The sequence below is a fragment of the Aedes albopictus genome, chromosome 2 (assembly GCF_035046485.1).
Source record: "Aedes albopictus strain Foshan chromosome 2, AalbF5, whole genome shotgun sequence".
NCBI classification, from domain to species: Eukaryota; Metazoa; Arthropoda; class Insecta; order Diptera; family Culicidae; genus Aedes; species Aedes albopictus.
The window spans coordinates 149,643,060-149,655,951 of NC_085137.1; the positions used below are offsets into that span (position 1 = coordinate 149,643,060).

At 45.3% G+C, this 12,892-nt stretch overlaps 2 protein-coding genes across 6 annotated transcripts in view; both read right to left on the minus strand.

Annotated features, from left to right (window-relative positions):
• Nucleotides 1-12,892, minus strand: part of LOC109429299 (uncharacterized) — a 785,311-nt gene that overhangs the window by 390,006 nt on the left and 382,413 nt on the right. For all 5 annotated transcript variants that reach the window (XM_062850599.1, XM_062850602.1, XM_062850601.1 and 2 more), the window contains exon 6: nucleotides 11,644-12,209. In XM_062850599.1, coding sequence (XP_062706583.1) covers nucleotides 11,644-12,209 — 566 coding nt within the window. The remainder of the gene's footprint in view (nucleotides 1-11,643; nucleotides 12,210-12,892) is intronic.
• LOC109420991 (uncharacterized) lies at nucleotides 107-1,902 on the minus strand. Its single transcript, XM_019695465.3, has 2 exons — nucleotides 1,760-1,902; nucleotides 107-1,696 (listed from the first exon to the last, which is right to left on the minus strand). The coding sequence occupies exons 1-2, from the start codon at nucleotides 1,802-1,804 to the stop codon at nucleotides 296-298; spliced, it is 1,446 nt and encodes a 481-aa protein (XP_019551010.3). The 5' UTR covers nucleotides 1,805-1,902; the 3' UTR covers nucleotides 107-295.

Genomic DNA, 12,892 nt, shown 5'->3' on the forward strand with positions numbered 1-12,892 from the left:
CCAGTAGATTCAGAAGACCAAAAAGCATTGGAGGGGAAGCGTGAGTGGTCAATGCTTTATGATCGCCCCAGGCCTTTCAACTGTCATCTTCACCATAATTCAACCGTTTGTGTTAATTTATCTAATGCATTTATTTCGAAATTTTTACTTAGTCATATCCCAGACGATCTACGGTATCAACATTGTTCAGCTACATATATTCTTCGAATCACAAAATGGTAACAAAAGATCTTGTTAGCACTCAAATGGTGAAACCGCATATCAATTCTGTCGAAACATTTCCCCCAAGAATAATTTACCCAAGAGCCTTAATCAGCTGGCAGAGAACACCGCAGAAGGGCGCAGCAGTCGTTGGAGCGGCCGTAGTGGTCGTAGTCGTGGTCGTGGTAGTGGTGGTAGTGTTCAGAGCCGTCACAATCGCACCGGCCACTGCCTGCACGGTGGCATTCAAGTTGGCGGCCAAAGTGTTCAGGGCAGACAGAACATCGCTGGTCAGGACTGCTCCGTTAGCAAGGGCGTTAGCCAAAGTGGCGTTCAGAGTGCTGGCAATGTTCTGCATGTCCGCAACGGCAGCCTTCACATCAGCCGACACCAGGGCGGTGGCGTTTCCAAGCACATTAGCAGCAACCGTGGCCAGGGCAGCCTTGGTGTTGGCCAGAGCGGAAACAACATTGCCCAGAGTGGTACCGACGGCAGTTCCGGCAGAGGCTCCGACAGATGCGGCAAGGTTAGCCAGGTTGGTGAGACCATTGTTCAACTGACTCTGCACGTTGCTGATCAGAGTGGGGACCGATCCGGCGATAACACCGTTAATGCCTTGGAGGGTCGCGTTGATGGCACTTGTCAGGTTGTTCAAGGCCGAAGCGAGGGTAGTGCCAGTGGTGGTTCCAGCGCTGATGGCATTGGCCAGAGTCGTTTTAAGAGCGTTGGCCAGGTTCTGGATGTTGGTCACACCGGTTTGGACAGCTGCTTGAGCTTGAGTGGTCAGGTTTCCTAGAACGTTGCTGGTCAAATTTCCGAGGGCAGATTCGGCCTTTCCGAGAGCAGTGGCAGCGTTGGTCAAAGCGGTGTTCACAGCGGTTCCAAGGTTAGTGCCAACATTCGCAAGAAGTCCAGTAATAGCTCCGATAGTAGAGTTCAGCTGAGTCTGGATGTTGGATGCCACAGTCGGAAGAACCGTGCTCAAGGTTCCGGTAACGTTCTGAATAGCAGACTTAATAGCGTTGGTAAGGTTGTTCAGATTGTTCAGGAAGGTCGAGGTTCCGGTGATTCCAGCGCTGATGGCGTTGGCAATGGTGTTGTTCAGGTTGACAGCAAGAGTTTGCAGACCTGCGACAGTGTTGTTCAAAGCGGTAGCAGCATCAGCAGAGATGTTACCAACGATGGCCACAGCTACGTTGTTCAGAGCAAGGTGCGCGTTGACCAAAGTCGAGAAGGCATTGGTCAGAGCGGTGCCAGTGGCATTGGCAACTCCCGTGGTAATGTTGGCGATCAGACCTCCGACATTGCTGATAGCAGTGTTAAGAGATGTTTGCGTGCCCGTAATGCCTGCAGTGATGCCAGTCAGAACGCCAGTGATGATGTTAGTTGTGCCAGTGATGGCGGTGTTGATAATAGTAGCGGTGCCATTCACAACGGTTCCAATGATACCGGTCAGGGAGCTGATCAGTCCTGGATGTGGAGCAGCAGTTGCAGCCTTCAAAATGAGAAGTCAGTTATAATTTCCAAACAGCTGTGTTACTTGATCCAGCACACTTACCGAGAACAGGCAGAAGCACAAGACAATGGCCAGAGCGGATTTCATCTTGGGTATTGTTTGGGAATACCTCTTTTGAAAGATCACTTGAAACTGATGCCTTAACCCACATTCAAGAGTAGTATTTATACTGAAAATTTAGGAAAGTTCAGAATCAATTGATCCTTTATTGTCGGACCAGTGTTTTCCAGAACACATTTTCGCGATAGTCCGTCTGTAATGGACACGTTTGAATCTTCAGGAGTTTTGAGGACAAACAATGGATGCGCATTGTGTGGCTTTCGTTAGAACTTTGGCGCACGTGTTTATCTTGTTCTAGAAAACAAATAAACAACACTTGCTGCGTTGATGAAACTGGATTATTGATCAATACAAGTGATTGTTTTGTTCATGTTAAATCAAGTGTTTAATGCTCGTTGCACTTTTGTGAAATGCAATAATGAACCGGAATAGTCCTTATTGATCTTTGAAGATCACTGCAACGGTTTATGGCATGCTATTGATATATGATCTAATTATAAGTAAAGTATTGTGGAGAATTTTCCCAAACCTGTTTCATTTATCTCCAATGTTAACCATTGAAGGAATGGTAAAATTAATCCAAAAAAAAGTTGATTCAAATTGAGACTTCAGTTGTTTAATAGTTTTCTGTTGCGTTTAATTACGTTAAACTTCGAACAACATTTTCTTTGTTACTGGTTTCTATTTTGTCGTACACAGACCTCCCGGTCAAAGTTTCAAATTGTGTTTGCGGAAGGTTTGTGTTTAGTCTGGAAAACAAAATAATAACTGCTATTGTATGCTTAAAGGAAGCAATATTTTGTCTTTGTATCGTCACGTGATAAAGGGGTGAGGGTTTCGTATTGTTTTGATGTTTTTGCAAACTGCTGTCTCGGCTGCATTTTATTATCAAGGCATAAGAACTTGTGTTGCGTAGTAAAGGAGCATTTGGCAAATTACCAACTGGAGCCTGTTATGATCTGTACTTTCTTCATAAGTTCATAGCAATCGATAAAGCTAGAAACGGGTTGAAAATTCCTTCATCTTTGTGGAGCGGACCTGATGTGATGGTTAAAGCAAGTGACTATCATGACAAGGACCTGGGATTGAATCCCACTCCCGAACAATTCACAAAAGTGAGTTCTTCCTTCGGAAGGAAAGTAAAACGAGAGTCTCGAGATGAACTTGCCCGTTAAAAATCTCGTTAATAAAGTTAATAAAAGAAAAATCCTTCATCCTTTCATCCAACCCATTCATACAACAGTATTGTAAATATAAATCAATCTATCATATTATGTCTACAAATCAGCCATCCACAAACTGTATTCCATCATGTTCACAGTGAGTTACCGTAAACAGCAATCCACACGCCATCTTGATCCTCTGCCAACCAAACATTTCCCAAACACTCCGACATCCACCTGAATTTGCACAGTACGGTTTGCCGAGGTCAAGCGATTGCATGGGAAACTCATGGAAACTGCAGCAGTGGCAGAACCTGCGTAGGTAGACAAAGGTTACAATGTCTACCCAGACGGAGGCCTTCGCTTTCGTGGGTAGCCCAAGGAGCGCGGTAGATGCGACTGATTTTGACAAGCATTTGCAGAAGCGGGTGGAGCAGGTGCTTCAGGTGAGGAGCTACCAGGCGGTGCCCGCAAGGCTAGGCGGTTATTAACCGTGAAAGCCGGAAAACTGGGAAGGGTGGACCTGAAAAGGTCTGGCCGTCCGCTGGATTGAAAGGAACAGGGTGTTGCGACCATTATTGTTAGGTAATCAGCAACCACAAATTCTGGCAAATCAGGGATTCCGGCACTGCGGCAACAGTGCGAGGTGCAGGTTGCCACTGCAGCTGTTTGGCTACGGAAGGGCCCCCAGGGTTACAGGTAACCTTGGTACAGCTACTTGTGGTGGACGCAAATAGGTCCGTTAGACTAGGGAAGCTTAAGGTGGGCTGGTCAGTATGTCAACTGATCTTGCACGAGCCACTACCGGAGGTTTGCTTCAGGTATCTGAAACCAGGACACAAGTCATGGAACAGTAAAGGCCCTGACAAGAGCAAGCTGTGCAAGCGATACGGCGACGAAGGTCATAAGGCACAAGGCTGCACGAGTGTTGATCTACGTGTTTGATTTGCTCCGGGAAATCCATGAACAACAAGCACCCAACGGGAGGTCCCGGCCTTCAGAAGAGCCGTAGCTGACAAATCGCAGCTGAACACTGAACCACTGTGACGCAGCTCAGCAATTGCTTTGACAGGCAGTTTCTGAATGGGGGCAGATATCGTCATCATATCGGATCCATACAGAGTACCCGCCGGTAACGGCAATTGGGTCGTGGATGGATACGGACGACGGGTAAATACTCCGTCCAGGAATTGGTTTCTACTACTTACGAGGGCTTCGTGATCGTCTATGGGAACAGGCTCTTCTTCTGTAGCTGTTATGGGCCTCCGTGGTGGTCCATCGAACAGTTTACGCAGATGCTGAACTGTATGATGACCGTACTGATAGGGCGAAGGCCGGTGGTAATAGCGGGTGACTTCAATACCTGGGCCGTGCACTAGAGAAGCCGTATTACGAACGGGTGGTTAGATCCTGCTAGAGGCACTGGTTATGCTAGATGTCGGTACCAAAAGTTCCTTTTGTCGGAAGGAAGCAGATGTGGAGTCGATTATCGACGTTACTTTTTTTAGTTTTAGCCTAACAAGTAGTTCGAAAGTTCGAATTAGAAGATGGACGATGGCTATACTGACAGTGATCACCTGGCTATTCACTACAGTATCGACTACAACAACAGCAGGCAGCGGATAGACGAAGATGCGGTTACAGGTCACAGAGGTGAGTCGGAAGTGCTTTCACATAACCTCAGCAGTCCCGCAAGGTTCCATTCTGGGTCCGGTGTTATGGAATGTCATGTACGACGAGGTGTTGAGGTTAGAGCACTCAGTGGGAAGCAAGATTGTCGGATTTGCCGGCGACATTACGCTCGAAGTCCACGGTGAAACGATCGAGGAGGTAAAGTTAACTACCGACCAAGGTGATCAAGGTTGTGGAGGTGTGGATGCGGTCCAGGAAACTGGAGTTGGCTCACCTCAAGATTGAGGTGACGGTTATCAGTGTAGGCGAGTGCACTATCCCGTCGAAGCGCTCCGTCAAACACTTGGGCGTGATGATCAACGATAAGCTTACCTTCGGCAGCCACGTCGATTATGCCTGTAAAAGAGCCTCCACAGCTATTGCGGTACTGTCCCGGATGATGTCGAATAGCTCTGCGGTGTACGCCAGTAAGCGCAAGCTTCTGACTATTGTCGCTACGCCCATACTAAGATATAGCGGCCTGGCGTGGGGCAGTGTGCTAAGTACTGAATGCTACTGTCGTAAGCTGGAAAGTAGGTACTTACAGGCTTATGTGCCTGTGGGTTGCGAGCGCGTACCGTACCGTGTCACACGATGCTCTCTGCGTCATTACTGGTATGGTGCCTATCGGCATCCTTATCAGTGAGGACATGGAGTGCTTCGAAATGCGCGGCACAAGAGGCATACGCCCATATAGCCGAGGCGGTAAACGCACGGGTATTCAGCATGACCATGCTGAGGGTGACGGGTTCGATTCCCGGTCGGTCCAGGATCTTTTCGTAAAGGAAATTTCCTTGACTTCCTTGGGCATAGAGTATCTTCGTGCCTGCCACACGATATACACATGCAAAATGGTCATTGGCAGAGGAAGCTCTCAGTTAATAACTGTGGAAGTGCTCATAGAACACTAAGCTGAGAAGCAGGCTTTGTCCCAGTGAGGACGTTACGCCAAGAAGAGGAGAGGAGAAGAGGCATACGCAGGACTGCCAGGATGGCCTCTATGGTCAAATGGCAGCGCGCGTGGGACAGTTCCACCAAAGGAAGGTGGACCCATAGGATGATACCGAGGGTAGATAGTTGGATTAATAGGCGCCATGGGAAAGTTACATTCCACTTGACAAGGGTCCTTTCAGGCCATGGTTGCTTCCGACAGTATTTAAACCGTTTTGGGCATGCGGATTCTCCAGAATGCCCAGTGTGCACTGGTTTAGAGGAAACGGCGGAACACGTTTTGTTAGTGTGCCCGCGTTTTCGCACAATGCGGGACCGTATGCTTGCCACATGCAGAGAGGACACAATTCCGGACAATCTTGTCCAGAGGATGTGTAAGGGTGAGTTTGGTTGGAACGCCGATTCAATGGCTATCACCCATATCGTCTGGGAGCTACAGAGGAAGTGGCGCGTGGACTCGGAGAATGGCTAGGCTAGTTCAGATGCGGTACAAGAGGTTTTTTTATCTATATCAACGAGATTTTTAGCCCTAGGCTAGTTCATCTCGGGATCCACGCTTTACTTCCCTTCCGAAGGAAGAACTCACATTATTGCGAGTTTGTCGGGAGTGAGATTCGATCCCAGGTCCTCGGCGTAATGGTCAAGCGTTCTAACCATCACACCAGGTCCGCTCCACTACAAGAGGTGGTCCAGGGCTTCGGAGTCGGCTTCGTAGGTCATATCAACCCTTACAGCGATTAAGTGGCCGCGGAGAGGAAGTCCCGGTAGCGGTGCTATCGTGGCGTCGGTCTACTGGGTTGGATCCGAGCCCGCGGTTGGAAAAAGGTCCCCAGTAAGGGCCGGGGCAGATGGTCACCCTGCTGTCTGCAACCTTCTGGTGCATCTGATAGGGCATGAACGGTAGTGATAGCCTTCCTTACGGGCAGGTCAGATTGGGGTGCACGTAGGCATCAGTTCTTGATGTCTGCTAAGGGGCTGTCCATTAATTACGTAAGGGTTTCTGGGGGAGGGGGGGTTTGAGAAATCTTACGCGCCATACACAAATTTTTGGGTTCTCATACAAAAAATCTTACAAGGGGGGGAGGGGGTGTCAGAAAATCGCAAAAATTCCCTTACGTAATTAATGGACATCCCCTAAGCAGCCGGGCGTGGGCGGGGTTGACCCTGCCCGCCTTCCGAGGGCAAAGGGAGCGGTGAGGACCACTCGGGAACCTGGCTAAGCGCCAGTATGCTGTCTTGGTGGACTCTTCAAAGCGAGTCATCGCTGCAGGCTATGCAGCTAACCTTATGGGTGCGATGTGCACTAAGCCCTCTCTGAAGCAATGCCTTCTTGGTGGTTCCGGAGAGACGAAGGGTTTGGCGACAATGGGAATGTTGTTTAATGGGTCAAGGAAACAGTAGTCCTGGCTTTCACTTTTTTTATTTTTATTTTTTTTTTTGTATAAGACGGTCCTTAACCCCACACTACCTGGACCTTCTGTCCGGGTGTCTGTTGAGCAGATTATCCTCCATGGTTTAGAAGGAAAGAACAGAAAAAATGGCGTTCCAGTTAGTGGGTTTAGATAGCATTCCAGGTGTTTTCAAGGGGTGTCAGGGGTATTTAAGAGTGTACTGGAGATTTCAAGGGCGTTCCAAGGGGTTTCAAGTATTTTTAGGAGCGTTCCATGGGATTTCATGGGTTTTCGAGGGCTTTCAGGGGTATTTCGAGGGGACTCAAAGGCGTTCCAGCGGTGTTCCTCTGGGTTTCAGGAGCGTTTCAGGGTTGTTCCAGAGTATTTCAGGGAGTTTCAAAAACGTCAACGACGTCCCGAAAGATTTCAAACGCTTTCAGGAGAGTTCCAGAGGGTTCTGGAGGTTTTCGGGGTGTTTTAATGAATGTTCTTACGGTCCCAGAGAGTTGCAGGGTAGTTCCACGAGTTTTCATGGCATTTCAATCTAACAGAAACCTCTTCAGAACCTAAAATTACCTGAACAGCCTCGATATGCCTATTTTTGTTAAATGTCAAATAAATAATTTTAAATTTCCAAAAACCTTACCGTTCGACTTTTTATTATTATTCTGTAGAAAGTTAACTTGCAGCCTCAACATTTGCCAAGTAACCTAGTATGGTGAAATCTTTATTTTCTCTTGATTTTTTTTCCATCGGCTTCCAAAACAAGCGCAAGGATTTCTTCTATATTTACCAAAAATAGATTCTACGTAACAGGGTCTAATGCAAAAAATGTACATATACGACTGGGACTTGGCCTACCTCGCTGTTCTTTGAGCATTTCCACAGTTATTAATTGAAGGGCTTTCTTTGCCTGCCATTGCATGAATATGTATATTGTGAGGTAAGTACAATGATACTCTATGCCCATGGAATCACTGATGCATTTTCCATGGAAAATGGGCCGATAAATCGAATAGTGAAGGCTTCACCCTGTGCAGACCTCGGGAAGGGGTTCATTTTGCCCCATTTGACCCTAAATTAGCCGTTTTTAATGGGCATACTTCCATAACTCTACACGCCGCTATTTTTTTGTGTGTATAAATTGACCAATATGATATTATGTTTACAGAATAGACTGATGAAGAGTTCATGCAGTGATGAGTCTTATAAGAGACTCATTTTGCCCTATTGTTTTAATAAATATATGCCTATAACTTCAATTCATTCAGATTGTTTGTACATGAATGAAGAAATTTCCTGATTTTGTATCTACAAAATTGAATGACGATAACATCATGCTATGCTCAGTCCAAGAAGTGGCGTATTTTACCCCATTTCACCCTATATTAGTAATATTGTCTATAGCTTCAAATGCTGCAATATTTAAGCTTATACATAATTGGACAAGTAAGATGTAATCAGCTCTACAGCATTTAATGAAGATGAGGTCATGCTGTGACATGTCTGAATAATGGCCCATTTCATTCCATTTCACCCTATATAAGTAATTTTGATAAATAGATCTCTATAATTTAGTTTTCTGCAGAATATTTAACTAACTAATCGACGAATTTTATATTCTCATCTATTCTGAGTTGAATGACAGTGATGGTATGCGGTACTGAGTTCAATAAATAGACCATTTTACCCTACTTTACCCTATATTTATAATAAAAATGAAAATATCCCCCTAAATTCGATTCTGATGATTTTTTGTAAAGTGATGTACAAACTTGACGTTTTTATCTTTACAGAATTGGATGGTTGTGATGGAATGCGGTACTGAGTTAAAAAAATGTCCCATTTTACCCTATCCCACCCTATATTTATAATTCTTGTGAAAATATCGTTCTAAATCAGATTCTGAATCAGCATTGAATAATGATGGTGCCATGCTGTCTTAAGTTTAAGTAATAACCCATTTTACCCCATGTCACCCTATCTAAGGTATATCTATAAAATAATTTTATAGAATTTTTACAAATTAATCGACAAATTTGATGTTATCTGAATTAGATGGCAATCATTGAAATTGTGAGCTGAGTCTATTTATAATTTTAATGAAAATATCCCCCTAAATCCCATGCTGATGATTTTTTGCATAATAATGTACAAGCCGGATGTTTTTGTCTTTACAGAATTGGATGGCGGTTATGAAGTGTGAGTTCAATAAGTGGCCCATTTTAGAATACTCCACCCTACATTTTGAATTTTATAGAAAATATCGCTCTAATCCGATACTGATATTTTTGAATAGTAATATTCAAATTTGACGTTATCAACTTTACAGAATGGGATGTTGGTGATGGTATGCGGTGCTTTCAGAGCGATTTCGGGAAAATCCTGAGAGAAACTGCAGGAGAATACTGATAGGTATTGCAGGGGAAGCCTGACAGGCAGGGATAGCAGGAAAATGCTGACAGGAATTCCGAAAAAAATCTTAGCAGGGAATTCCGGAGGAATTCTAACAATTTTCCAGAGGAATCCTAACAGGAATTCCGGTGGATTTCTAACAAGAGTTCCGGAGGAATTCTAACAGGGATTCCGGATATATTCTAACAGGAATTCCAGTGTAATCCTGAGAGTTTATCCGTGGGAATGCTAACAGGAATTCCGAAGGAAACCTGACAATAATCCTGACTAGGATTCCAGGGAAAATCCCGGCAGGCATTCCAAGGAAATCAGGACAGGGATTCCAGTGCAATTCTGGCAGGAATCTCGACAATAATCCCAGCAGAATCCTGGCAGGAATTCTAGCAGAAACATGGCAGGAATTCCAGTCGATTTCTGGCAGGGATTCAAGGAAAATCCTGGCGGAGATTCCAATTTAAATCCTGGCAAGAATTCCAGTGGAAATCATGACCAGTGGAAATCCTAACAATGATTACAGTTGGAATGCTGACAGGGATTTCAGTGAGAATCCATTCTAGATTTCCCAGTAATCCCTGTCAGGAATCCCTGTAGGATTCACCTGGAATCCCTGTTAAGATTCCACTGGAATATCTGTTAAGATTCCACTGGAATCTCTGTTAAGATTCCACTGGAATCACTGTCATTATTCTTCTTAAAACCCCTGTCAGGATTCCCTGTCAAGATTTCCTATCAGGATTCCCCTGGATTCTATGATAGGATTCCCATGGAATCCATGTCAGGATTCCCCTGGATTCCCTGTCAGGATTCCCCTGAATCCATGCCAGGATTCCATCGGAATCTCTTTCAAAATTTTTCCGGAACCCTTCTCAGAATTTCTCCGAAAATCCTGTTAGATCCTGAATCCTGAATCCTGAAGAATTTTTTGGTGTGCTCAGCTAAAAATCGACAAAATGGTCACATACACTCCTTTGCATCTGGGCCCCTCATTTATATCTCACCAAATCCGGCGAGACACACTGAACCGGTTCCGGAGCACTATCGGTAGTTTTGAATGGTCTGAGACTATTTGCATACTAATCGTCATTAGATTATCAAACACGCTACTATTTGATGTACCGCACGCACGGGTTTGTTTTATTTTTCTATTTTACCACTTCCGGTGGGACACCTGGAACTGGTTCCGGGACAGTACCGATTGACCTAAATATGATCGATACGGTTGATTATGTGGGGTTTCAACATTGATTCAAAACATCGATTATTCGGAACAAAACCATCCATGTTGTGAACACCGTTCACCAGGTCTTCGAAAAAGGCGTTATTTGATGTGTCGCATGTATGGGTTTGTATCACATTTCCATTTGGCCACTTCCGGTGGGATTCCCTAAACCGGTTGCGGTACCTGAATGCATGTGTTCGGTTCCCTTCTACTTTTAACCACTTACGGCGGGACACCCAGAATCGGTTCCGGGACACTACTGGTTTTCTCAAATATAATTTGAGATTTTTTCTTGTTAGCCGTTCATCAGATTACCAAAAAAGCCATTCGATGTGTCGCATGGGTTTGGTTCTCTTTTACATTTGACCACTTTCGTAGAGACACCCGGAAACGGTTCCGGAATACTACCAGTTGTCCCAAATAAAGTCTGAAACTTTTTTCTTGCTTACCATTCATCAGGTTATCGAAAATACCGCTATTTGATATGTCGCATGCATGGGTTTGGTTCACTTTTATATTTGGCCACTTCCGGCGGGACACCCGGAACCGGTTTCGGAACACTACTGCTTCAGATATGGTCTGAGACTATTATTTTGTTTATCGTTCATCAGGATATCGGAAATGTCGCGGTTTTATGTGTCGCATGCATAGGTTTGCAACATTTTCGAATGAAGCGTTGGACATCAAAATCGGTTGATGATAACTGGTAAAAAGTTATGTGAATTTATTTTGTACTCACACATACGCACACACATAAACACACACAGACATCACTTCAATTCGTCGAGTTGAGTCGATTGGTATATGTGACTCGACCCTCCGGGCATTCTATCATAAATTCATTTTTGGAGTGAACATATAGCCTTTCCAGTACACTTGGTATACAGTATACAAGGTTTTTTTTACTGTTCTGCTGTTTTAAAAAATAATCAATCATTAAATATTATATATTATATATATATATAAATTTTATCAGATATGCGAAATATAACCGTCATAATGCATTTATGCGTGCTTTATATGTTTCCCGCCATGATCCCATCGTAGTCCACTCACCTGCGAGAACACCTTCTGCCGCTTCCGGTAGGCCGCTTCCGCTTCTAGCTTTCGCTGCTGTTCCGTCTCGTTAATCGGTGCCGACTCGCTGGGGAAAGTTTTCAGAATTTTCAAATTATGAAACGAGTGCATCTGTTGAACCATCGGCAATTGCTGCAAGGCTTCCGCCCGCGGTTCAGCGCCCCCGTACTCCCCGTCACCTCCTTCGTCCTCATCGTCATATCCTTGCTCGTCGTCGTCGTCATCCTCATCGCCATCATCATAGTCGTAGAAGTTCCGCTGTCGACGCCGGTCCTCGGCGAAGCCAACCGGATCGTTAGTGTTATCATTGTAATAATTTCTACCGGCAGATGTCCCGCCGCCGGTGCCGCCGCCACCTCCCCCTCCACCGGAGTCCTGGGGCCGATGGTGTTGCGCTGGGGACTCCTCGTTAACGTCGCTCTCGCTGGAGGACGCGGCTGTCGGATCGCCGGAAACGTCCCGTGCGCCGTTGGACCGCCGCCGTTCCCATTGGTCCTCGTTGCCGATAATTAAGTGCTCGTCGCAGTACTTGCTGATGCGAAAATCTGCGAAAAGCCAAACAAGAAGTTGAGGGGGGTAGTGAGAAAACGGTAAGTGACGCAGTTGGTTTCGAAAGAGAAGGGGGCTTGGGGCGAGATTCGGTAAAGTGGAAGTGCTTGTGACATGTGTACGGAATGCCGTTGCTAGGGGAAGGAGGGAAAATTTCCCATGCTGCCAATTTTCATCTGTGGCGAATGGCGATGGCGACAAGGCAACAATTTATGGGGTTTAATTTTGAACGGTGGAACGACGACGTTGCCTGATAGTGGTAATCGATTTAGCTTATAAGACGTTATTATCGAAGTTGGGTCATTTTGCGAGCTTGAGGGCTTGAGGTTTAATGAATGGCAAACATTACGAAACCGATAGGATCAATTTGATATCGAAGTCGAAGTTTGCTCATGATTTACATTTACGACAAATAGATCAATAAATAATACGAAACTTTGACACTAGCTGAAATTGCACCGCAGTATTAGGTCGCGATTTGGTTAAAATTTAAAAAAAATCTATCACATTGTCAAGCCAGATTTTATGAACTTGAGTAAATAGGCCAACTTCAACTTAGCCACATCACCTGGACGGGCTTGGTGGTCTAGTGGCTACCGATTTTGATTCATATGCAGAAGGTCCTGGGTTCAATCCCTGGCCCATTCCTCTCCTTCTACTTTGTATCTTTCTATCCACT